Source organism: Plecotus auritus (genome assembly GCF_963455305.1).
Source record: "Plecotus auritus genome assembly, chromosome: 14".
Classification (NCBI taxonomy): domain Eukaryota; kingdom Metazoa; phylum Chordata; class Mammalia; order Chiroptera; family Vespertilionidae; genus Plecotus; species Plecotus auritus.
Window position 1 is genome coordinate 15,727,701 of NC_137780.1, and position 27,123 is coordinate 15,754,823.

A 27,123-nucleotide genomic window follows, 5' to 3' on the forward strand; every position below is an offset into this window, starting at 1 on the left:
CTGGCTCCCAACTGCTCGCCTGCCTGCCTGATTGCCCCTAACCGCTTCTGCCTGCCAGCATGATCACCCCCTAACCACTCCCCTGCCAGCCTGATTGATGCCTAACTGCTCCCCTGCCGGCCTGATCATCCCCAAATGCCCTCCCCTGACAGCCCAGTCACCTCCAAATGCCCTCCCATGCATATTCCCTTTTTATTAGATAGGGTTTTTTCTTTAACATATTGGACAGCCCTAACTGGTTTGGCTCAGTGGATGGAGTGACGGCCTGCAGACTCAAGGGTCCCAGGATCGATTCCGGTCAAGGCCATGAACCTTGGTTGGGGGCACATACCCAGTGGGGAGTGTGCAGGAGGCAGATGATTGATATTTCTCTCTCATAGATGTTTCTAGCTCTCTATCCCTCTCCCTTCCTCTCTGTAAAACATCCATCAAATATATATAAAAAAAGAAACATTTAAGATTCCTCCATTTCTGCCTGGCTGGTGTGACTCAGTGGCTGAGACCCCAGGCTGGGGCTGGCACTGGATCGCTCCATGGGTCTGCGCCCCTCCCAGGCTGAGACCCCAGGCTGGGGCTGGCACTGGATCGCTCCATGGGTCTGCGCCCCTCCCAGGCTGAGACCCCAGGCTGGGGCTGGCACTGGATCGCTCCATGGGTCTGCGCCCCTCCCAGGCTGAGACCCCAGGCCGGGGCTGGGACGGGATCGCTCCATGGGGCTGTGTGCCCCTCCCAGGCTGAGACCCCAGGCTGGGGCTGGGATGGGATCGCTCCGTGGGGCCGCGTGGCCCTCCCAGGCTGAGACCCCAGGCTGAGGCCGAGAGGGGATCGCTCTGTGGGGCCACATGCCCCTCCCAGGCTGAGACCCCAGGCTGGGGCTGGGACTGGATCGCTCCATGGGGAGTGAATTTGTTTTTGTTTTTTATAAAGGGTCAGGAGGACCTATGGGCAGCATTCTGCCAGGCCGCTTACTCTGCCGGGACTCTGGCGGGGCTTAGAGGACTGGGCGCTGCCATCTTGTGGCTATGGGGCTGCCATTTTTGTCGCAGAGTGATGGTTAATTTGCATATTACTCTTTTATTAGATAGGATACCTACCTAGCTAAAACTAAGGAGTGGTTACTAAGCTTAGTAAAATCACTAGGTTTGCTGTCTTTTCTTTATGCTATATGTAGATTTGGGGAAATGTTTTATGAACAATTTCTATGGATTAAAACTTTAAGTAATACAGAATTTTATTAAAATCTTATAGGATAGAATCATTTATAAATTGTGTTAGCTGTACAGTTTTTCTGTATAGTTTTCCATTAAATATCTTTTGCACATCAGCTATTTGTATATTTGGCTTATATTAATATAAGCCAAGAAGTCTTAGAACTACACTGCTAATTTCTTCCTACTTGCCATTCCATAATCAACTATATGAAACACTTTGCCTCGCCATAGTACGTGAAACACCAATTCTGCTGCGTCTTAATAGATGGTCATCATCTTTGCAGCAGTAAAAAAGAAGAATCTCTTACCCTTTGAGACAGCATGGAGGGACCTAGAGAGTATCATGCTAAGCAAAATAACCCAGTCAGAGAAAGACAAGTATCACATGGTCTCACTCATATGTGGAATCTAATGAACAAAATAAACTGATGAACAAAATAGACCCAGAGACATAGAAGCATGGAACAGACAAAGACCTTACATGCACATGTGCATGTTGTCTGGACACAGACAGTAGTGTGGTGAAGGTCTAGGGAGTGGGGAGCAGGTTGGAGGGTCAATGGGGTGAAAAAAGGGGACATCTGTAATACTTTCAACAATAAAGATAAATCTTAAAAATAGGTGGTCATTATCTCGGGATGAGAGGGAGCGCAGATATCTCTTCAAGATGGTGATTTTATTTTCTGGATAAACAGCCATCATAAGTTGGATTGTAGGACCATACGGTAGTTCTATTTTTAACTTTTTGAGGACCTTCATACTCTTTTCCATAGTGGCTGCACCAAAGTACATTCCCACCAACAGTGCACAAGGGCTCCCTTTTCTTCACATCTTGGCCAAACTTGTTTCTCGTCTTTCTGAGGACAGCCATTCTAACAGGTGTGAGGTGACATCTCACTGTGGTTTTGACTTGCATTTTCCTGATTATGGGTGATGGTGAGCACCTTTTCATACTCCTGCTTGTATGCTTCCTTGGGGGAAATGTCTATACAGTTCCTCTGATAGTTTTTAACTTTATATTTTGCTGCTGAGTTGCATGAGGGTTTTTTAAATATTTTTGGATATTAACCCTTTGTCAGAGATATGATTTGCAAGTATTTCCCTCCCATTCCCCATGTTGCCCTTCATTTTCTTGACAGTTTCCTTTATGTGCATGAGTTGTTTTTAAGGTGATGTTGTCCCACTTGGTTTGCTTTTGCTTTTGGTGTCAAATCCAAGTGACGTTGTCAAGATCGATGTTGAGGAGCTGCCTGCCTCTGCTTCTCCGGGGGTCTATGGGTTCAGTATCACGTCCAAGTCTTGAATCCACTTCCAGGTAATTTTTGTGAGCGGTGTACAGTAGGGTCCTGTTTCATTCTTTTGCACGTGACCGTCCAGTTTTCCCAGCACCATTTACCGAAAAGACTATCCCCATGGCATATATATATTTTTTAATATATCAGTTTTCTTTTTTTAAAAATATATTTTATTGATTTTTCACAGAGAGGAAGGGAGAGGAATAGAAAGCTAGAAACATCAATGAGAGAGAAACATCGATCAGCTGCCTCCTGCACACCCCGCACTAGGGATGTGCCCGCAACCAAGGTACATGCCCTTGACCGGAATCGAACCTGGGACCCTTCAGTCCACAGGCCGACGCTCTATCCACTGAGCCAAACCGGTTAGGGCCCCATGGCATATTTTTGGCTTCTTTGTTGTAAATGAATGTGTGGGTTTGTTTCTGGGCGCTGTTCTGTTCCATTGATCCATGTGTCCATCTTTATGCTAATAGCCTATGTCTTGATTACTGTCCCATCCTCTCCAACACTGTCACTTCTTGTTTTTTTTTAAATGATAATCATTCTAACAGGTGTGAGGTGATATCTCACTGTGGTTTTGATATGCATTCCCCTAATAATTAGTCATGTTAAACGCCTTCGCAGGTGCCTGTTGGCCATCTGAATGTCTTCTTTGGAAAAATGTCTATCACATCCTCTGTCCATTTTGTAATCAATTGTTTGTTATTGAGATGTATGCATCCTTTACATATTTTGGATATCAACCCCCCATCGAATGTATCATTTACAAATATCTGTTCCCATTCAGTAGGTTGCCTTTTCACTTTGTTGATAGTACAGAAGCTTTTTAGTTTGATGTAGTCCCATTGTTTACTTTTTATTTTGTTTCCCTTGGAATTGGCATTGAATCTATAAAAACATCACCAAGAATGACGTCAAGGAGGCTAGCCACCTATATTTTCTTCTATGTCTTTTATGGTTTCAGGTCCTGTGTTCAGGTCTTTAATTCATTCTTAATTTTGTGTCTGGTGTAAGATTGAGGTCTGGTCCTCCTCCGCGCGTGGCTCTCCGGTTTCCCAGCGCCACTGAGTGAAGAGACTTCCTTTCTCCGTGTCACGTGCGTGGCTCCTGGTCCATGTGTGCGGTTCATTTCTGGGCTCTCCATTTTGCTGTTTCCGTTTCTGTTTTTTTCGTTTTGTTTTGTTTTGTTTTTCCCCATACCATCCTGTTTTGGTTACTATCGCTTTGTAGTATAATTTGAATTCAGGGAATGGGATCCCTCTGGCTTAGTCCTTAGGATGCTTTGGCTATCCAGCGTCTTTGTAGACCCGTACACATTTGAGGACTTTTGTTCTATCCCTGCGAAGAGTGCAGTTGAGATTTTGACGTGGATTGCATTGAATCTGTAGGTTGCTTTAGGTAACATGGGTATTTCAACAACGTTAAGTCTTCAAGCCATGAGCACTGCATATCTTTCCATTTCTCTGTGTCTTCTTTAGTATCTTTCAACAAAGTCTTCTAGTTTTCAGTGTTCAGGTCTTTTACTTCCTTGGTTAAATTTAACCGAGTACTTTTTTGTTGTTGCAGTTGTAAAGAGGATTGTTTTAATTTTTCATCTTAGTGTATAGAATCACGACATATATTTGTGTACTGCTTTTGTACTCTGCAGTTTTCGTATGTTTAATATTTCTCATAGGTTTTGGTGGAGTTTTTAGGATTTCCTATATATAAAATTATGTCATCCATAATTAGTTACAGCTTTACTTTTTCCTTTATAATTTAGATGCCTTTTATTTCTTTTTCTGGCCTAGATGGCTCTGGCTAAGACTTCCACTACTCTGTTGAATAAGATTGGACATCCTTGTCTCATTCATGATTTTAGAGGAAAAGCTTTCATTTTTTTCACCATTGACCATGATACTAGCTGAGGGTTTATTATATACTAGAGGCCTGGTGCACGAAATTCGTGCATGGGGGTGTGTGTCCCTCAGCCCAGCCTGCATCCTCTCCAATCTGGGACCCCTCAAGGGATGTCCGACTGCCCATTTAGGCCCGATCCCGTTTAGGCCTGAACTTGCAGTTGGACATCCCTCTCACAATCCAGGACTGCTGGCTCCCAACTGCTCACCTGCCTGCCTTCCTGATTGCCCCTAGCCACTTCTGCCTGCCAGCCTGATCACCCCCTAACCACTCCCCTGCCAGCCTGATTGATTCTTAACTGCTCCCCTGCCAGCCTGACTGCCCCTAACTGCCCTCCCCTGCAGGCCTGGTCACCCCTAACTGCCCTCCCCTGCAGGCCTGGTCCCCCTCAACTGCCCTCCCCTGCAGGTCTGGTCCCCTCCAACTGCTCTCCCCTGCAGGCCTGGGTTCCCCCCAACTGTCCTTCCCTGCAGGCCCGGTCGCCCCCAACTTCCCTCCTCTGCCGGCTTGGTCAACCCTAACTACCTTCCCCTGCAGGCTTGATCGCCCCCAACTGCCCTCCCTTGCAGGCCTGGTCCCTCCCAACTGCCCTCCCCTGCTGGCCATCTTGTGGTGGCCATCTTGTGTCCACATGGGGGCAGGATCTTTGACCACATGGGGGCAGCCATCTTGTGTGTTGGAGTGACAGTCAATTTGCATATTACTCTTTTATTAGATAGGATAGAGGTCTGGTGCATGGGTGGGGGCCAGCTGGTTTTCCCTGAAGGGTGTCCTGGATCATGGTGGGGGTTCCCTTAGGACATGGGGGGGCCTGGGCAAGGAGCCTGTGGTGGTTTGCAGGCCAGCCACGCCCCCCAGCGACCCAAGCAGAGGCCCTGGTATCTGGGATTTATTTATCTTCTATAATTGAAACTTTGTAGCCTTAAGCGGAGGCCAGAGCCAGCCAGAGCAGGTGGAAAACTTGGCTTCCTTCATCGCTGGGGAAACCCAAGCCTCCTGCCCGCTCCATGGCTGGCCACCATCTTGGTTGGGTTAATTTGCATACTTGCTCCTGATTGGCTGGTGGGTGTGGCTTATGTGTGTAGCGGAGTGATGGTTAATTTGCATGTTTCTCTTTTATTAGTGTAGATGGATGGCTCTCATTACGTTGAGATACTTTCCTAATCCCATCTTGTTGAAAGTTTTGTTATAAATGCATGTTGAATCTTGCCAAGTGCTATTCTGCATGTCTTGTCAATTCCTTAGGGTTTGTTGTTTTGTTTTTTTTTACATAGACAATCATGTCATATGCAAATAGATTTACTTCTTTCTTTTCAGTCTGCACACCATTTGTTTCCTATTAATTTCCTTATTGCCCTGGCCAGGACCTACAGAGAGACTGTACCTCCTTGCCTCATCCCCAATCTGAAGGGAAATATTCAGTGTTTTACTATCCAATGTGATGTTACCTATGTATTTCAGGGAAGTTCTTTTTCTAGAAAGCTCCCTCCTATTTCAAATATGCTGAGAGTTTTGTTTGGGTGTTGAGTTTTGTCAAATACTTATTTTGCATCTGATCATGTATTTTTTAAAAATATATTTTTATTGATTTCAGAGAGAAAGGGAGAGGGAAAGAGAAACATCAATGATGAGAATCATTGATCAGCTGCCTCCTGCACGCCCCCTACTGGGAAACAAGCCCACAACTCGGGCATGTGCCCTTGTCTGGAATCGAACCCAGGACCTTTCAGTCCGCAGGCCGGTGCTCTATCCACTGAGCCAAATCAGCCAGGGCAGTCATGTATTTTTTTTTTTAACATGGATCCTGATCATGTGTTTTTTCCTCCTGTATTCTATTTTGTAATGAATTACATTGATATTCAAATGTAACCCAATTTCACATACCCAGGAAAAGTCTGTTCTTTTAAAAATATTGTTGAGCCCTGACCATTTTGGCTCAGTGGATAGAGCCTCGGCCTGCAGACTGAAGGGTCCCAGGTTCAATTCCAGTCAAGGGCATGTACCTTGGTTGTGGGCACATCCCCAGTAGGAGGTGTGCAGGAGGCAGCTGATTGATGTTTCTCTCCCATCGATGTTTCTAACTCTCTATCCCTCTCCCTTCCTCTCTGTAAAAAAATCAATAAAATATATTAAAGAATATTGTTGAATTCTACTTGCTAAAATATAGTTAATTCTGTGTTTATGTTCATGAAGAACATGGGTGTATATTGTTTCTGTAATATCTTTGTCTGGTTTTCCTATAATACTGGCCTCAGAAAACGAATGTTCCTTCTTCTATCATATGCAAGGTTGTTTGTTTTGTTTTTGTAGAATTCTCATTATTTCTTCTCTTGGTAGAATTCATAGCAAAGGCATCTACCTGGTTCTAGCGTTTTCTTTTGAGAAGTTTATAACTATAAACTCAACTGCTTTAATAGATACAGAACTACCCGGGTATCCCTTTCTGTGTGAACTGAAGTAGCTTGTGTCCATTTCATCTGTATTGTTGAATTTATTGGCATTTTGTTCATAATATTTTCTTTTTAATTTAAGAGCTGCAATGTCTCTTTCATTTCTCATCTTGGTATTTTAAATCTTTTTTTCTTGATCATTTTGGCTAGAGATTTGTCAATTTTGTTCATTTTTTTCAAACCACTTTTGAGTTCATTGATTTTTCTATTTTTCTGTTTTACATTAATTACTGCTCTAATCTTTCATATTTCTATCTCTGCTCATTTTATGCTTAATTTGCTCTTCTTTTTTCTAAATTCTTAGGTGGAAACCTACAATGTTGATTTGAGCTTTTTCTCTAATATAATTATTTTATGCTATGACATTTCTGTAAACCTTCCTTCCTTCCTTCCTCTCTTCCTCCCTCCCTCCCTCCCTCCCTCCCTCCTTTCCTCTCTCCTTCCCTCTCTTCCTCTCTTTTCTTTCCTTCCTTCCTTCCTCCCTTCCTCCCTCCCTCCCTCCCTCCCTCCCTCCCTCCCTCCCTCCCTTCCTTCCTTCCTTCCTTCCTTCCTTCCTTCCTTCCTTCCTCTTTCTTTCTGTCTTTTTGAACTTTAAAGGTCAGATATACTTGGGTCTTTGGGGGGAACCTCTGTCCCACACCTATAATTGTCCCCAGAGTAACCATCTCTAGTGCCCATGGCTCATCATGCCTGTCATGCCCGTCTTCATAATTGTCCCACCTCCTCTGTAGTCATCACCCCTATGGGACCCACTACCACACGCTCTCCTGCCACTGCCTGTCCTGGAATCCTAGCCTCTGTCATAGGCTTTGCTGCCTGTCATTCTAGTGGTCCAGGCCCCTGAGTTCATAGCCCCAGGAGGCCCATCACGGTCTCTAGTTTCATTCCATTGTGGTCAGAGAACATACTTTGTATGGCTTCACGTTTATTGAGCCTAGTTTATGATCTGGGATACAGGCTATCATAAAGTGCCCGGCTCACTTGAGAAGGATGTGCAGTACTGCGGCCCCCACCCAACCACAGAAGTGTTTTAGAATGTCATTGTCCGGTTGCTGCTGCTGTCTGGTCTTCTATAATAGTACTGATTATTTTGTTATTTGTTCTCTCCACTACTCGGGAGCGATGAAATCGTCAACACAATTGTAGATGGTCTATTTCTCCTTCCGTTTCTATCAGTTTCTGCTTCATGTAGTTTGAAGTCCTGCTCTTGGATACACACCTTTTAGGATGGTCTGTCTTCTCCATGAATAGATTACTTTGTTATGAAATACTAGAAGCCCAATGCGCAAAGATTCGTGCCAGAATGGGCCTTCCTTTCCCTGGCTGCCGGCACTGCTTTCGCTCTGGCCGGGGCCACCTTTCCACCTTCCTACGCTGCTCAGAGGCCCGGAGCGGCCAGGAAGGCCTGTGTCGGCGCTTGGCGGCCACATATGCAAATTAACCACCATCTTTGTTGGGTTAATTTGCATACTCACTCCTGATTGGCTGTGGGTGTCGTGAAGGTACAGTCAATTAGCATGTTTGTCTATTATTAGGTAAGGTTCCTGGTTCTGAAGTCTGCTTTGAGTGATGTACATTTAGCTTCTGTCGTTTTCTCAGTGTTTCCATGATGGGGATCTATTTATTTATCGTTAAATGGTGTTTCTGTACAGATATAGTTAGATCCTGCTTTTCCTGTCGTCTGATAACCTCTGCCTTTTACTGGACATGTTTATTTACACCTGCTATAATAATTGATATGTCTGGCATTAAACCTACCATCTTGCTATTTATTCATGGTCCATCTCTCTCCCCATTCTGCCATGTTTTGGATTATTTCATAATTCAATTTCCCCACAGCTGACTTGCTAGTTATGCTTCTATTTGGCATTTCTTATGGTTGCACTGGGGTGGTGGGTCTTGGTGCATTCCAGGGCCCACGGATCTTTCCGGTGTTTGTGAAGTCAGAACTATGTGACAGGGTGTTTTAGGGATGGCTTAATAAAGGCTGTAATCTTTGGTCTGAGTTTTGAAAGACAAGTAGGCAGAAAAGAACAGAGAAGAGATTGAGGGGACGTGAAGAGAGCCTCAGTGTCATGTCTCAGAACGAGTAAGGCAGGACAAGACATCGTGAAGAAGCGATTGCTGAAGTTTCTCTCATGTGACGGGAACCACAAAGCCACTTGTCCAAGGAGCGTGATGAGTGCCGTGCTCCTTCACCTGCCGCGCCCTGTACGCACTCTGACCGAGAACCTGTGGCACCCAAGGCCTGTTTGCCCGTCGCCCGTATGGGAGTGTGAGCGCCCGTAAGGCGGACCGTGCGTAGAACCATAAAGTTTTGCTTATTTTGTCTCAGAGAGGCAAAATAGAATGGACTTGACTGACGTCACTACATTGGGAAATCAACAGCCTGAGTGCCCAAAAGTCCTTTAGGCAATAGCTGCACTCCTGGACCTTGTGTTTAGCACGAAAAAAGAATAAATTTAAAACCAAACTCTCAAATGGAAGTGTATATTGTAGCATGCTTGCATCAAAAATTAGTGTAGTTATACTGTTAACGCTTCATTTAAAAAACACACCCTTCCATTGAAATTGTGTTTTAAAGCAATTTACCTGGCCTGCAAATCTGCTATTGGGGTCAGCTGAAGTCAACACACCATCCGGATCCACGTGGAAGCCATTGTGAGGCCAGCGTGCCAGGTCTAAGGGAAAAGCCTTCCTGTGTTTGGGATCCGGGGGCCGTGGAGAGTGGTAGTGGCCCTGGAACGCATGGAAATCACGCATGTGCTCCCCGTGTTCTCTCTCTACAGTTAAACCGCAAATTCAGAGCCAGTCACCGTGGCGCTGGTCTCCCACGCTGTTTTGCCAGTCCTGATGCCTCGCAGGAAATTAAGCTAGGAACTTACCGCCCACTCACTTTATTCTGTTATGCTGGTGGCTGTTAGGACAGGCGGTTGCTCTTCTGCCCCTCAGAATTCTTGAAAGGCTTTCTCTGGTCACTTTCTGAGAACAGCCTGCCCGGCACCCAGCTATACCAAGAGCCGTAACTACAGCAGCACAAAGCCCTCTTCCAGCATTACAGCGTACGGCGCTCCCACTGTCCCACTCCCAGTGAAAATGGTGAAATTAATGCAAAAGCAACCACTTACGTCTCCGGAAATCACCCAGGCAAACAGCCCACGAGGAAGCAAGTACTCGGCAAAGCCGATCAGAATTCCGCAGGAAGCAGAGCCTGTGGCGCTGGAGCAGCCCTTCCTGCCTCCCCTCCCTGCCAGCCAGGGCAGGTGGAGACTGCTCGACCTTGGGAGCCAAGGACACAGGGCTCCCTTTCCCCGTCCTACTTGGAGGGCTCTTCCTGGGAGGGGCGGGACATCAGCGTCTCTCTTCTGCCCTCATCCACCTGCTGCTGAGGCTAAGCCCTGGGGAGAGTGGGGTGAGAAGAGGGGGTGTCGCGTCCGCCCAGTTCCCTCTGCTCTGGTTGCAGCACACTGAGAGGTTGTGATGGAAGTAACTGGGAAGAGATTCAGGACACAGGTTAAATTATAGGCCCTGTAGTTTGCCCGGGGCTGGGACAAGGGAATAAGATAGCTGGGAGGAACCTAACTGGGGTCAGAAAAAAAATGTCAAACGTGGATCTCAAAAACTATTCCCCCAAAGGAACCAGAACTTGGATTAATTGGTGCTTTATGCTCCCAGGACATTGAGAAAGAGCTTCGGTCACACATCAGCAGTTGAACCGCTCGGTGTGATCAGGAGTGGACAGGAGCCCTACAAGACAGTCACAGAAGTCGAGGAAACCACGAGGAAAGAAGGAAAGGAAGGCTGATGATAAAGGAATACTGTGGACACTGAGTAACATCAATTTAGGTGAAATGACAAATTCTAGAAAACACAAATTACTGAAACTGATTTAAAAATAGACAATCTGAATAGACGTATAGCTAAAGTGAAGTTGAATAATAGTAGTTAAAATAAAAAAATGCTCATAAAGAAAAGCCTAGATGGCTTGACTGAATTCTACCAAAAAATTAATTCTTCATAAACTCTACCAAAAAACATAGAAGAGGGAACACTAACCAACTTATTTTTATGAAGCCAGTACTATTACCCTGATATCAAATCCAGACAGAGACATTATAAGAAAATACAGACCAATCTCTCCTATGAATAAGGATGCAGGAATACTCAGCAAATTAACAAACGAAATCCAGCAACATATAAAGAGAATTGTAACCATGACCAAATGGGACTGACCCTAGAGATGCAAGTTGGGCCTAACGTGCGAAAGTGACTGTATTAATCATGTTTTTTATTTTCTGATTTGATGATCTTTTGACATCCCGAGCCTAGACAGACGGCCCCGCAAGGACCAATGAATTCCTAGATAGAAAATCACTTGCCTTTCATGCAAACCAACAAAAGCAGCATCCATGTCCCAGACACCTAACGCCCACCAGCACACCAGCCAGTATTTCCTCTCCCTACATCACCCCAGGAGGTGCCTGACAGCTAGAGACCACCCCCATAGCCTCGAGCCCCTGAAATTCCGCCAACTAGCCAATCCTGAAATTGCTCCGAACTGCCTGTGCCTGCCCATTCCTTTCTACAGAAACGAAGATGCTGGGCCGTGCTCTTTGAGCCTCATTCCTGCACTGACCTTGATGCTGTCCCATGTGGCTGTGTGGCAAGTTCCAGTCTCTTGGGAAATGTGAGGCTGTTGTCTCTTTGACACCTCCCTACACCTAACCAATCTTGGGTATCCTTAAAATGATTGAATGTAATACATCGTATCAAGACTGAAACCCAAAAGCCACCTCTCATCTCAACAGTTGCAGAAAACACATTTGACAAAATACAACACTTTTCATGATAGTCAACAAATTAGCACTCGGATGAAACTTAATCTGATAAAGGCCATCTATAGAAAAACTCTTAACTAGTATCATACTTAATGGTCAAGACTGAATATGACCCCAAGGGCAAAGATTCCTACTCTTGACACTTCTATTCAATATTGTATTGGAGGTCTAGCCAGGGCACTTGGCATGCAGAGAGAAAAGGAAGTAAAATGACCTCTACTTGCAGATATCATCTTGAATAAGGAAAGTCCCAGGGGACCCCCTACACACCATCAGAATAAATGAGTTCAGTGGGGTTGCAGGATACAAGATTGATATACAAAAACCAACTGTAATTACATTCAAAATGAACAATTGGAAACGAAAACCCAGAAAACTATTCTAACAGCATCAAAAAAAACACCAAAATACCTTGGCATAGAGACAGACCAATGGTTGCTTAGGGCTGGGGGAATAAGGACGATAGCTAAAGGGCACCCCTTTTTTGAGGCGATAAAATGTCCTCCAACGTACTGTTGTTACATATGTCCATGAACATACTAGTAAACATTACACTTTAGGTGAGGGATTTGCATAAAATGCGAGTTATATCTTAAACCCTTTAAGAGATACGATGAAAAAAACCACCTTAAACAGCCGATATTAAGAGTACTTGTCAAGCACTGTGCTCACTGATTTATGCACTATTTCATCTCATTTTTATAACAACAGTTAAGTATCCATTTTGCACTTAAGGAAACATAAGTTCAGAGATCTTAAAACCTTGCTCAAGGCTACAAGGTGGGTAAGGGAAAAAGTCAGGTTTTGAATTCATGTTCCTCTGACTTCCAAAGCTGAGAATGTATTGCCTCTTATAACAAAGTCTCAAACAGTTGGTTTCCTGATCCCACAATGAAGATAGACTGTGTATGAAGGGAGGAAGTGGGCAGAGTCCAGGTCGCCTCAGAAGTTGTCAAGGGGTGATTGATAACCATCTACCCTCCAATCACCTCGTTCCTCCTCGTTGCGCCTTGCTGCTGTTCTAATATGCGCTAATCCCTTGGGCGGTGGACTTGAACGAGGTGCGATCTTCTTGAAGAGGCTCTTAAAGGCTGGAAATGTGTAACTGTCCTTTGGTTTAACACTTGCCATTACTCTAGTAATACTAAAAGCCATGAGAAATAAGCCCCGAAATAGCTACTTTCAGTGTGTTGGTTAGGATGTAAAACCATTTTTTTTTGGGGTGGGGGGTGGGGGGAGCATTTAATTCACGGACCACAAGTCAATTCTTTGACGTTTTTACACACCTGCCTGGTTGCTGAGTTATTTTCTGCGACATTGATGAATGCCAAGGGCAGGACTGGTACCAGCTGAGATTGTGCAGATGTGGCATGTAATGGCCCTCTGGATGAGGGGAAAGCAGCAGGTTGTACAAGTGGAAAGACCTCTGTAAGGTCATTACATTGTATCCCGTTCAGGACCCATTCCTGTCAAACCTGGGGGGGGGGGTGGATATATAGCAAACCCTCACCCAAATCTTATTCCCCTGTGCTCATCTCACATGCTCTGGCTCTAGGAAATTAAGATCTGTCGAGGCACAATTCCACCTGACCTTCCTCTGGGTGCCAAGACGATCGACCTCAGCACCACTGACAAAGCTGTCGGCTAGTGGGAACAGAGGGTTTCCCCGAATCCCATCCCTAGGACAGTGATTCACCCACAGCAGACTGTCAAGCTTGCTAAATGGGCTGCCGGTTCAGAATTACTTTAAATAACGGATGCATTGGTAATCAAAGGCAAACTACTGCTATAAGGTCTTAGAATGAGTCTAATCCATAGTTTATCCTAAAATGTAGCAACACAGTTTTATGACCAGTGTTTTTGCAAAAAGTTATAAAAATATATTTATCCGTAAGTGCACTTATAAAACAGTTCATTCCGATTTGGCAATTTGTTTGCTTATGGTCTACTGTTGAGGGGGTAAAAAGTACATTTATTACCAATAGACACCACATGTCTATATTCACCAAACTGCACTGGCTTTAAAAATTATTAACTTGACAGTACATTTCTCGTCAATTTTTTTTATTGTGCTACTTGTGCAAAGGATGAAATTAAGTGTTTACTGAATTATTTAGATCTTTAAATTACTCATTTAACAAGTTCATTTAAATAAGTTTAATATTCCATAAATGACAAGCAGCTTAAATACAAGTTTGATAACTAAAATTTTAAAAATAAAATGTAAGTCATAGTCAAATTTCCGACAAGGCCAGGGAACATCGATCACTAACGTGACTAAAAGGCCGCACTCGCACCACGACTCCCACACTGTCAGGACTTGGTGTAGGCGCCTGCATCATCCTCTCATTATTCGTATTGCCATTTGGTAGAAAAATAATATAGAAAGCACACTCCTTGCACTTAACATTAAAAGTTTAGCCAACAAAAGCAGTGTGCTTCTAGACAATCAATTATTAATGGTCCATTCATTACACACTATCCATTACCTCTTATAAATTATTCACAACACTTATTTATTGATGAATTTTATAGCCTACACCAAGTATCGCCACGTAATTGCACAGTCATACTACAGAGGACAATGTTGTTGTTTTCCTTTTTCCGCATCTACTCACACACTTTCCCCACCCTCAATGGTCTGTGCCTGAGGTCCTGTGAGAATTTGCCCGTTTAAAAACCTGAATGTGAAGAGGTTTCTGTGATTCAGTAGCAAGCGCCTTCAAAGCAGTAGGAAGGTTTCTGCAGACTCCTCGTTCTACCAGCATCAGGTGCACACAAGGTACAGTGACCACCCACGGGAGCTCTCACGTCCCGCTGGCTTCTCCGAGTTTTTAAGAAGTTGCTAGTGAGCAGTGAACCGGTCAATCTAACCTGGATAATTAGTCTCCGAATAATTTAGAGACTTTAAAGATAAAAGCCTTTAAGCCTGCTGAACAAGAAATACCAACATTACATTTAACCAAATGCATTACTTAGAAAGTTACTCATCTGAGGTAGAATACATAAAATTTGTTAAACTACAAAAAAGTGGCAAAATTACATGCCCATAATTCAACTTGAACATAGCAACCACAAAACACCCCCCCGAAAACACTTTATTAGAAATCTTAATCACAGAAGCAAAAGTGCATAAATTATAAAACAGCAACTTAAAAACTTAGCAGTTCAGTCCTCATTTTAAGATTGATCTCATACTTTTAACTGTAGAGAAGGACAATGGGCCCAATGCCTGCTAGCATATAAAATCATCACTAAAACAGAAATTCCTTTCAAAAATCTAACCGACACAAACTACTCTGAAGTGTATACTTTATTTAATATTCTAATATAAGCCATATTTACATATTATATAAATGTCTGAAGTCTTAATATAAAATAGGGGAAAAAATGCCTCCACTAAAAGAATCATACTCCATATGGAGTGATTTTACTTATGGAAGACATTCTGTTTACAAAAATTTACAATTTATATAAATTACTGTCTTCCAAATTAGATGGTTTTTAATAGCCCACATAATTCTGGTGACTTTACAAACGGGTGTACAATAGAACTGGAGAAGAGTCACAGCATTTTTCTGCGGACAATCTGCTTTGGGAAGGAAGATGGTTTCTTCCTGCTCCTTCCAAGAGCTTTTCCCGTTTCCTCTCTCGTTCTCCTCGGCTTGCTTTTCACTCTGTCAGCTGGGGTTGCCAAGGGAGAAATCAGCTTAATCTCTACCGGAGGAGGTGACCAACAGCTTTCTTTTTCTGTGGTTCTGAAAAAAAGATGTAATTCAAGTGAGAATAAACACATCATAATGTAAACTATAACTGGCTTCTCAATACATGAAAAGAAACCTTAGGATTACCTGTTCCTAGTGCTTTCATTTCACAAGAGAAGTGAAGCTTTAAGTCATATAAGCTAATTAGAGGCAGAGTTAAAGTGTCACGTGACAGAAATTTCCCTTTTAATTTAAATATTCAAAAACATCACTACGGAATGTTCTTTAATGTTGCCTATGTCCTAATAAATACTGCTGGGTTCTAGAGACTGACCAAGTCCCAGTAGTCAGTCCATGGAATAAAGCCCAGCAGGCCCATGAAAGTAGAAGAAAGCGATTCTCAAACAGCAGCAATTAGCAATTATGTATATAGTTTCGTATTAGTATGAAGTAGTTTTCCACATACATACAAAGCCAATTTACGTGTAAGTAGTGTTGTTACTAGTTATAGTCAAAAGACTCATTAAATTCATTTTAAAGTAAGGTAAAATGGGTTACTTTACTTTTCTAGAATTCAATGATGTCAAAGCACAGCATAAATAAAATACCGTGCAGCAAATATATCTGAAATGGAGTTAATTTCCCCAGGGATAAAGTTATATAGCTATTAGTGAAATAATCACAGGATTTTTAAGTTTATTTACTTTTTACTAATAGCCATCTATTTTTACTAAAGAAAATGTAAAACATCTCACTCCTATGCAAAATCAAAGATTCACTGGGTATTACACTGCTGCTTTAAGAAGGACGAGTGGCTTTCACACTATAAAGAAAACCACCGTGAAGTCTAACAACTGCAAGGGGCCAATGCTTGTAAATGACCCTAAGAATGACCCTTTTCTAACGAGCTTGATTTCCCATTTTAAACCGACTCTTCTCACATCCAATATTAAGAAACAAAACAGAAAACCAGAGCATAGAACAGGCCGTACCTGCTTGCTTGTTTTGTTTTTTCAGTCCTCACTCTTTTCACTCTTCGCTGTCCCACAGCATCATCTTCCTAAGAGTTGAAATTTTAAAAAGATAAATCTTTGGTAGTTAAACATTTGGAATCTAAATTTAAAAAGTTCTTTACTAAATCAAGGAATATAGTCAAACAGTGCTGATGAATTCAAACTCAGCAAGTCTCATATGAACTCATTTTTTAGTAGAAAACTGTCATCTAAGAATGCTTCTTATCCCTCCATCCTCACACATTCAATTATCTGCCTCCCCAGTTTCATGTTTTGAGTGTTTCCACTGTTCACTGCCCTTTTGTTCCCAAACCCAGGCTCTCATCATCTCATAAGAACTGGAGACCATTTTTTCCTCACCAGAATTAATTTTTCATAGAAACAACTTAAACCATGCACAGGGCTAGCCCAGCCGGCGTGGCTCAGTGGTTGAGTGTGGACCTATGAAGCAGAAGGTCATGGTTTGATTCCCAGTCAGGGCACATGCCCGAGTTGCAGGTTCGATCCCCAGTGTGGGGCATGCAAGAGGCAGCCCATTGATGATTCTCCTCATCAATGATGTGTCTGTCTCTCTCCCGTCCTCTCTGAAATCAATAAAAATGTATTTTCTAAAATGCACATGAACAAACCCCCCACAGCCACTGGCTAATGTGCAAACGGAGCCCCCAGGCCCGTCATGCTTCGTGCCTGGGGCACCTGCTGTTTTTTCTGCCAAGAACGCTCGTCTCCTTTCCTTCTGTCTACTGGGTATGTGGGCAGAAGTGATGCTCATCATGCTATAATACAGTAACTGTGCTTTTGCCTCTTCAATTAAACTGAGCTCCTTCAGGAATTTGCCTGAATTATTTCTGTTAAAGTCACTGTTCTTGCACAGTAGCTGGGTAATGGCAGAAAATTTAAAAAATGCTTATGAAGGCAAATGTAAGGGTCTCATACTCAAATCCCTGAAATATGCGTGTTTTAGGATTATGTGTAATTAGGTGAGGAATCAACTCTGAAACACTATCTCCAAGTGTGGTCTGTGACATTCCAGGGGTTCAGGGACTTAGACTTTTTAAATAAACACATCAAGATAATTCTGACGAGATACTAAAATTTAAAACCTTTCCCCTAATTGGTAATTCAAACTGCAGCTGCCATTGATATACCACAAATCTTTCTTAAATGTAGGGTCTCAAAGTGTACACAGGCAATTTCGGGATGTTAATAAAAATGTATGCTCTTTTTTTAAAAAAAGTTTATTTGGGAACATTGCTTTGAAAAAAAAAAAAAAAGGAGGCTTAAACAAGCATACAGATAAAATCATGCATTTCTTACCAGTTCCTGCACAAGTTGGGGTGTCTTAGACATGTTCTTCCGCCTGGTCCTCAGAGCAGGAGGTGAGAGGACAAATGGAGAAGATAAGTCTGAGATTAATTCTTTCAGCTGTTCAGGAGCTTCTACTTTTATAGCTAAAGAAAGGTAGAAAAAACAACACTGTAACTATGTCACTTTATATAAACATATACTTTTTTTGTAAAAACTTGAAGTATGGGCATTAGAAAGATATAAACATCGACAAACAGAAAAACACTAGTATCATAACTTAGTACCCACGAGAGAAATGACAGTAAAAATCCCAACATCATTTGGGTAATTAAGTGTTCAGGAATAGTTAATGCTGCAAACTAAATGACATAATATGAAAATAGGCCGTAAAGCAGATACAAAACAGTATTCTACTAGCTTCAATCTTTACTGCTCCTCAGACATTCCGAGGAGGAAAACATCATTCTTATATATATAACCTGGGCTAGTTTGCTTCATTAATTCCTACTGTTCCAGACACAAGGTTTTTATTTACAAAAGTAATTATAATATTTACAAAGAAGAATGCAAACCTTTCCTTCCAGCTCATTCTCAGTTAATTGTTCTAGACAAGGGGAACAACAGAAAAGTCCACATCATAAAAGGAAAAGGCAAGCAGAGAGAAGACATTTTAAAAAGCCAATAGGAAGCTATTCCACGGATAAATAAAAATGATTTAAGAATTGGTTTAGAGCACGGGTGGGCAAACTTTTTGACTCGAGGGCCACAATGGGTTCTTAAACTGGACCGGAGGGCCGGAACAAAAGCATGGATGGAGTGTTTGTGTGAACTAATATAAATTCAAAGTAAAGGAGCGGAGGGGAGAGCAAGAGAACCGGATAGAACAGCCGGATCCGGCCCGCGGGCCGCAGTTTGCCCACAGCTGGTTTAGAGTATGTAATTAAAAACATCTATCAGACTTAATCTCAGACTTTGTTTTTTAACCACAGGGTTTCCATAGTAATGGCAACTAGCAATGTAACTGTGCAAGTGGCATGGTGCTGCTTCACCAGTCCGCCACAGATGAAAGCCCAGCTTTTGGACTAAGTAGCTGTGGGGCCAAAGGTAAGTTACTGAGACTTTCCTGTGCTCAGTTTCTGTAAAGTTATTGTGCAGATTAAAAAACAATGTGTGGCACATGGTAAGTGCTTTATAGATGTTTGCTTTTGTTATAATTAAGAATATAATTAACAAATCTTTGAAATAAAATTATCAAATTATACTTCAATGTTACTTTACTTACTGGGATAATCAAGAGTTCTATAAGATGTCAAATTCTGGAGAAACCAAGATGGCGGCATAGGTAAGCACCTAAACTGCTGCCTCGCACAACCATTTCAAAACTACAACTAAAAGACAGAATGGACACCATCCAGAACCACAGGAAAGCTGGCTGAGTGAAAATTCTACAACTAGAAGGAAAGAGAAAAGCTCACAGAGAATTGGAGGTACGGCAAAGGGTCTTTGTGCGCGCAGAGGGAAGGGTGGCTGAGAGCCTGGCTGACTTTCTCTGGCGGAAGGGGGAAGGAAGCCCCTGACCGCACTGAACCCCAGTTCTGACTGCACTGAACCCCAGTCCCGGGCGAAACCCGTGGACCCAGGCTCATACAGGGGGAGTCTGGACTGTCAGGTAGAGAGAAAGGCACCCGGAGACTCGAGAGACCCGGGGGAGACCCGGGGGAGCCCTGGCAGGCAGGGTTCTGGGGGCGCGCGCGCCAGTGTGCACAAAGGCTGCGGAGGTTGCCACAGGCTTTCCCTAGCAGAAGGGAGTCCGAAGCTCCTGACTGCACTGAACCCCAATTCTGACTGCACTGAACCCCAGTTCCAGGTGAGCCCCTGGGGACCCGCGCTCTTACGGGGGGGAATCTGGACTCTCGGGCAGAGACTCGGGAGCCGGGGAAGGCAGAGGTCTGTAGGCGCGCGCATGCCAGTGCGCACAAAGGCTGCGGAGGTTGCCACAGGCTTTCCCTAGTGGAAGGGAGCCAGAAGCTCCTGACTGCACTGAGCCCCAGTTCTGACTGCACTGAACCCCAGTTCCAGGCGAGCCCCTGGGGACCCACGCTCTTGTGGGGGGAATCTGGACTCTCGGGCGGAGACTCGGGAGCCGGGGAAGGCAGAGGTCTGCAGGCGCGCACACGCGCAAGGGCAAGGCTGACTGGAAGCCAAGACTGTCTGCTCCGCCCTGAGACTCCACCCCATCCAAGCTGAGCACAAAGGCTATTGCAATTTGGCAAGTCTAATCCTATAAGGCTGTCTCCAGCACCGAACTTCTCCCAGTGTAGACACAGCTGATCCTTACAGCCAACTGGCCTGGAGGTCAATTCCTCCCAGTGATACCAACAACAATCAAGACTTAACTACAACAAGGCTGTACACACAGTCCACAAAGGGATGAACCAAGAGTGTCCACCTCAGGTTAACTAGGGAGGCCGAACCACTGGGCCATATTGGAAACCTAGCACACAAATCTACCCTACCAACTCAGGGAAGTAGTGAAAATGCGGTGTCAAAGAAACAGATCACAAACGAAAGAAATGTAAGAAAACAAACGACTGGATATAGAATTCAAAACCACGGTTATAAGGCTTTTCAAGAATATCCTAGAAAAGGCCGATAAATATAACGAGACCCTCGAAGATATGAAAAAGGACCAACTAGAAATTAAACATACATTGACTGAAATAAAAAAATATTATACAGAGACCCAACAACAGACTAGAGGAACACAAGAATCAAGTCAAAGAATTGAAATACAAAGAAGCAAAAAACACTCAACCAAAAAAGCAAAAAGAAAAAAAAAATCCAAAAAGTTGAAGATAGTGTAAGAAGACTCTGGAACAACTTCAAGCGTACCAACATCAGAATTATGGGGGTGCCAGAAGAAGAGAGAGAGCAAGATATTGAAAACCTATTTGAAGAAATAATGACAGAAAACTTCCCCCACCTGGTGAAAGAAATAGACTTACAAGTCCAGGAAGCGCACAGAACCCCAAACAAAAGGAATCCAAAGAGGACCACACCAAGACACATCATAATTAAAATGCCAAGAGCAAAATACAAAGAGAAAATATTAAAAGCAGCAAGAGAAAAACAGTTAATTACCTACAAGGGAGCACCCATACGACTGTCAGCTGATTTCTCAACAGAAACTATGCAGGCCAGACGGGAGTGGCAAGAAATTTTCAAAGTGATGAATAGCAAGAACCTACAACCAAGATTACTCTACCCAGCAAAGCTATCATTCAGAATTGAAGGGCAGATAAAGAGCTTCACAGATAAGAAAAAGCTAAAGGAGTTCATCACCACCAAACCAGTATTATATGAAATGCTGAAAGGTATTCTTAAAGAAGAGGAAGAAGAAAAAAGTAAAGAGAAAAATTATGAACAACAAATACATATCTATCAAGTGAACCTAAAAATCAAGTGAATTAAAAACCTGATGAACAGAATAATCTGGTGAATATAATAGAATCAGGGGCATAGAAAGGGAGTGGACTGATAATTCTCAGGGGGAAAGGGGTATGGGAGGGTTCAGGAAGAGACTGGACAAAAATCATACACCCATGGATGAGGACAGTGGGGGGGAGGTAAGGGCAGAAGGTGGGGTGGGAACCGGGTGGAGGGGAGCTATGGGGGGAAAAAGGAGAAACAATTGTAATAATCTGAATAAAGATTTATCAAAAAAAAAAAAAAGATGTCAAATTCTGCTTTCTGTAGTATAAATGTTCCCACCAAGGCTGGCTCAGATAATTCCAGAACTTTGAAAAAAAATAATTTGTAAAATATACTTTTATTTTTTTAAAATATATTTTTATTAATTTGAGAGAGGAGGGGAGAGGGAGAAAGAGACAGAAACATCAACGATGAGAGAGAATCATTGACCAGCTGCCTCCTGAACGCCCAACTCTTGGGGATTGAGCCCGAAACCTAGGCATGTGCCCTGATCGGGAATTGAACTGAGACCTCCTGGTTCATAGGTTGATGCTCAACCACTGAGCCATGCCAGTCGTGTGTAAAATATATTTTTATTGATTTCAAAAAAGAAAGGGAGAGAGAGGTAGAAACATCAACAATGAGAGAGAATCACTGATTGGCTGCCTCCTGGGGACCGAGTCCGACCCTGGGCATGTGCCCTGACCAGGAATTGAACCTCTTGGTTCATAGGTAGGACGCTCAACCACTAAGCTACGCCAGCCAGGCAATTCCAGAACATTTTAACAATTGGCTCTCACCAGCCAGGAGTCGGCTCCAAGACACCACTACTTACTACCTGGGAGATATGGGTGCTCAGTCTTACTGAACTTCAATTTCCTAAACACTTAAATGGGTTTTAGTGAGAATCAAATTGATAAATGTATACCCTAGTATAGCCTCAGGCACATAACAGATCCTTCTTAAGTATCTGATGAGTAATGAAAATTGGAGAAAATGTATTGAAATGTCAAGCTTCACACTGTTTTAGCTACAAAACACATCTAAACAAAATTCTTTGACTGGAGTACCAGCCTCCAGCTTTCAACTGTAACCTAAATTAATTTCTCACCTAATATTTCTGTATTCACTCTTCTGTGAACCTCCTATCCCTCCCTAAAGGAACTTTAAAAATGTAATTTAAACAGGCACAGGGGAGAGATGTTCTTAAGAGTCTAGAAACTATCCTCTCAGGTCCAAGAAGAGAGGAACCTGACTGCACCCAAGGGTGTAACTGCTTAAAGTCTGAGTCCTCACCCGCGCCCTGTAAGGTAGGCGTTCCCAGCTCCGCTGCAATGACGAGGAAACAAGACTCAGAAGGTCAGTAACTTTCTGCCTAGCTAGTAAGTGGCAGAATGGGAGATCCCAGCCCCAAATTCCTCCTCTGTCATTGAATCATCTCGTCCTAAAGGCGCCTGGACTAGTAGAAAACCAGAAAACTCAGAACACCTAACAGGAGAATGGTTAAGCAGTCTGTGGCACATTAGTGAGATGAAATGCCACATATGGACTCTATCAATGTGTATGAAACAAAACAAAAATACAAAAACCATGCTCACTCAGGGTTTAGAAAATAAGAGTATCTGAAAAGGCTCATTTAACAAGTGGGAAAGGAACAAAACATACACATAAACCACAGTTTGTTGGTTTTTTTCTTTTAAAAAGAAACAACAAATACACACACACACACCAGTGACAGAAAGTATATGTAAGAAAATGTGAGCAGTGGTTAGTGGTACTTTAGATGGCTAGAGTATCTACTTTTAAATTCTAATTTCCTATGGCAGGCATGTATTATTTTTATTACAGAAAATGATAGAAGATGACTATGTAAAGATAACAAAAGACCAGAGTTATTAATATATTTGCCACACTATACCAAAATAACTTGTAATTTTTGTTTGCTGCACTTCTCTAAGTCACGAGGAAAGTTTGAAAGAATCTTAACATATAAAGAAGTAATATGCAAATTAGGCCAGGACGCCATAACAGGTCACAACCAGACAAGAGGAGGTTACGCGTGCAGGTGAGGCCTGGAGTGGAGATGGAGACAGAGGCAGGGGGGCGGGGGGGGGGGGGCGGAACTCTGTGAGTCAGGTGCGGGTCTCGGCCCCCCCGTGGCCCCGGAGCGGACACAGGCAGGGGAATGGGGGGGAGGAGGGGGGGGTTGGGGCGGAAGTCAGGCGTGGGTCCCGGCGGCCCGCGGGGCGCCTCCTTGTGCACATTTTAACTTGAACATAGCGGCCTTGATAAGTTAGCTAAAATCTCACATTTTGTCCTTTCATTCTCCTCCATGCAAAATATATGCATAACCACATTTTCATAATACCATGAAGAAACTAAATTATATATAGTACTACCAAAATAAAAAATTAAAAAAATTTGGGGAGGGGGGCCCGCTACAACTACAAATCATTTTTAGAACTAATAAGCAATTCTATGGCAAAGGGCCAATTCCTGGACTCGGGCTATAGAAATATAACGAATGAGTGCATAAATACAATTTTTTTAGCAGTCTCGTATCTCAAAAATTCAAGTATTTAAAGCGGTTTTTGCATACTGAATGCTGAAGATGAGTTTGCAGATTTCTAAATGGCTTATCTTCCTCTTGGCCTTCCTCACAGCATCAGGAAACCATAATAGGGTGTTCGCTGATGTTTAAAAATACATGCAGCTGTTTAAAAAAGTTTAATAAAACAAGAAACTAAAATTAAGTTACTTAGCTTATAAGAGCAGAATAAAGAAAAATGATTTTGTTCTAAAAAATTAAACCCAAGTCAAGTGAACTATAGGATTTAAAAGGTCATGATGAACCAGAAAATTCTTGAATTGGAAAATAAACTTTAAAATAGAAAACCTTTAAATTTTAGTATTAAAAGATCAAAATTGTTATTTTGGAGGGAGAGGAGATTCCCTGTAACCACAAATCATCTTGAGAAGAAATAATCAACCCTAGCTGGTTTGGCTAAGTGGATAGAGAGTCAGCCTGTGGACCAAAGGGGGTCCCAGGTTCAGTTCCGGTCAAGGGCATGTACTTTGGTTGCAGGCTCCTCCCCAGCCTGGGCTGGAGGCAACCAATTGGTATGTTTCTCTCACAGTGATGTTTCTATCTTTCCCCCTCTCTACCACTCTCCCTGAAAATCAATGGAAAAATATCCTCAGGTGAGGATTAACAAAACAAAACAAAACAAAACAAAAGAGAGTAATCTATTACAGTCTATATCAACTCAAATCATGCTTAAAACATTTGAAGCTGAAGACTGAATAAAATGAAAATTATGCTTTGAATAGAAATAAACATACCTTTATCTTTCCTTGAAACCTTTGACACAGGAGGAGAAAATAAAGACTCATTTTCTGGTGCAGAAAAGTCTGGCAGTAAAATGGCCTTGCTAGATCTAGTTCTTGTGCTACGGGAAAACTGAGTCAAAGGAGTTTTGGCAAGTAATTTTTCTTCTCGGTCCTTGGGTTCCTTCTGTGCCATGTCTTCATCTATGTATTTTTCTGGTATTGAGCGTAATGAACGTTTTTGGCTTTGATTTTCAATCCTTTTTGTAATCTTTTTCTTAGAACTCATCACTGTAACAAGTTCCTCATTTGGCACTAAAACGGATTTTTCTAAAGTTGGTTTTCCAACATCAATATTTTCACTCTTAGCTGGGGTGTTTCTTGCAGATCTCTTTTGAACTTTGCTCTTCTTAGGACTTTTCTCTTCCTTAACAGCCTCGGATCCTACATCTAGCGATGGATTGATTTTTCTTGGTCTACCACGTTTCCTAGGTGTAGCGGGTATATCACCTACTGCTTGAAGAGTCAAAGGAGATGAATCAAGTTTAGAGTCTTCTCTAACATCTGATGCCTTAATGTCTCTCTTTTTAACCCTTTTACTACCTTGAACAGGCAGCTGCTGTTCACTGAATTTCCCATCTTGTTCATGTCCTGTATTTTCAGAAGTTTCTAAATTAGTAGGTCTCAATCTTTTGCTACTTATGCTAGGACTTGCTACTTTATTGGTTTTTAGATCATTTAAAATTTCAACACTTTCCTGATTTTCTACAGATTTTTTCATTCTTTTAGGAGTCTTTTTTGTAACAGATGAAAGCTTAACTTCTTTTCTAAGAGAAGTTTCTGTGGTTGCTGGTTCCAACAATTGAGATGATCTTGAACTTCTTAATACCCTACCTGGAGTAACCTGTAATTCTTGTTCCACAGAATTAAGACTCTCTGTGTCTTTCTTTCTCCTTCCTCTCTTAGGAGTACTAGAATTTTGAGGTATTTGCGGGGTTTGAGATATTTCTTTGACATTAAGAAAGGCACTTTCAGAAGCCTCAGACGTTTCTTTTGTTTTCCTAGTTTTCTTTCTAACTGGAAGTCCTAGCATCTCAGGAGTAGCAGCATCTGCTGACTCTTCCTGTTGCACTGATTTAACATCCAGGCTTTGGGTCCGTTGTCTTCTTGTTCGAGTTCTGGATGGAATCATGTCATTAACTTGGTTAACATTCATTGTCACTATACTTGTTTCCTGAACAGTCTTAAATGTAGATTTGACTAACTTGGTGGAACTCATTACCTTTTGGCTTATTAAAGGTATGTTTTCATGAATGGACTGTTCCATCGTATCTGAAGTAATTTCTTTACTTCTTGTGTCTTTAATTACATCTATTAAATTTTCTGCTACTGCTGCTTTAATTGGTTCAGGCACATACGGTAACGCCTCTGTCTTTTGGGACTCCTGTTCATTAGTTATGACAGATGGCAAATTTGCAACATGTCCATGATTATCATTTTCCCCAGTGTATACATGCTTTGAATCAGTTACTGTGTTAGCTGCTTTAGCTAGCACATTAGATGCTGCAGAATCACCTGTCTCAATTTCTTCTTCACCTTCCAATATCAAGGTGAAGTTGCTCTGAGCCACAAAAAGTTCCCCATCTACTTCAGCAATGTCACTGCACTCAGCAGAGTCTTTATTATCAGGCAAGTCACAGAACTGTTGCTCTATGGTCTCAAAATTATATTGAAGCTTAAGAGTTCCTGAGGGATACTCATTAAATGAAAGATTCTTAGCCTCTTGTCTTGAGTCTTGAACTTCAAGCTTTTCATTTTCAATTACCTAAAATGAATTAAAGATGAGACTGGTTAAAGAATTTATATATATATATTTATTTTAACTTAAAACAATGTTTTTAAATGACCACCTCACCCTTGATGTATGAATTTTAAATAAACTACCTTTGAAATGGCATCTACTTATGGGTTTACGTTATAAAATACCCACTTAAGCAATCAGACTTTCTTAGTCAAAATATCTAGACAGTAAGATTTTGAGGTTCTGAAAGGAATTAAAGTAGACACCCACATTTCCCTGGCTAAAAGACAGTTTTAATTAACAAAATCTTGAAATTATTATGATGCTAACAATTGTGAGAAGAATTAAGGACTTAACTCTATTCTCACCCAAGAAAAAATTAATTGGAGAAAAAGAAATAACCCCCAAACTGTGTTTTAATGATAATTCCCAAATTACCTAACTATCCACACTTTTCTAAACAGCATGATCCCCATAAGGTTGAAGAAGAATTCACCTACATAAGCTCCCTTGGGCTAGACTCAATCCTCTTCCCTTTGCTGGGGCTGCATAAACCATGAAATTCCTAAGGCTTTCAAGTTCAGTACCTCTCCTGCAAGGGTTTGGTGGAAGAAGGAATGGTCCTTGCATTTACCTTTTGGTAAGGGAAGGGGAGAAAAAGGAGGAGGTAGAAAGTAACAGAGAGATCTCCTGACCAAGAAGGTAGAACATTACCACCCACCTAGACAATGACATTTCCCCACTCCCCAAACATTCAATGAGATGACAGACTGGAAATACGCAGAAATGAGGATTCCCACTAA

At 42.4% G+C, this 27,123-nt stretch overlaps 1 protein-coding gene across 1 annotated transcript in view; it reads right to left on the reverse strand.

Moving 5' to 3' along the window:
- Positions 1-13,746: 13,746 nt before the first annotated feature.
- Positions 13,747-27,123, reverse strand: part of AHCTF1 (AT-hook containing transcription factor 1) — a 76,134-nt gene continuing 62,757 nt past the window's right edge. Inside the window, exons 33-36 of the mRNA XM_080651298.1 lie at positions 24,535-26,344; positions 17,731-17,864; positions 16,393-16,460; positions 13,747-15,454 (exon numbers count right to left, since the gene is read on the reverse strand). Coding sequence (XP_080507424.1) covers positions 15,262-15,454; positions 16,393-16,460; positions 17,731-17,864; positions 24,535-26,344 — 2,205 coding nt within the window. The 3' untranslated portion in view covers positions 13,747-15,261. The remainder of the gene's footprint in view (positions 15,455-16,392; positions 16,461-17,730; positions 17,865-24,534; positions 26,345-27,123) is intronic.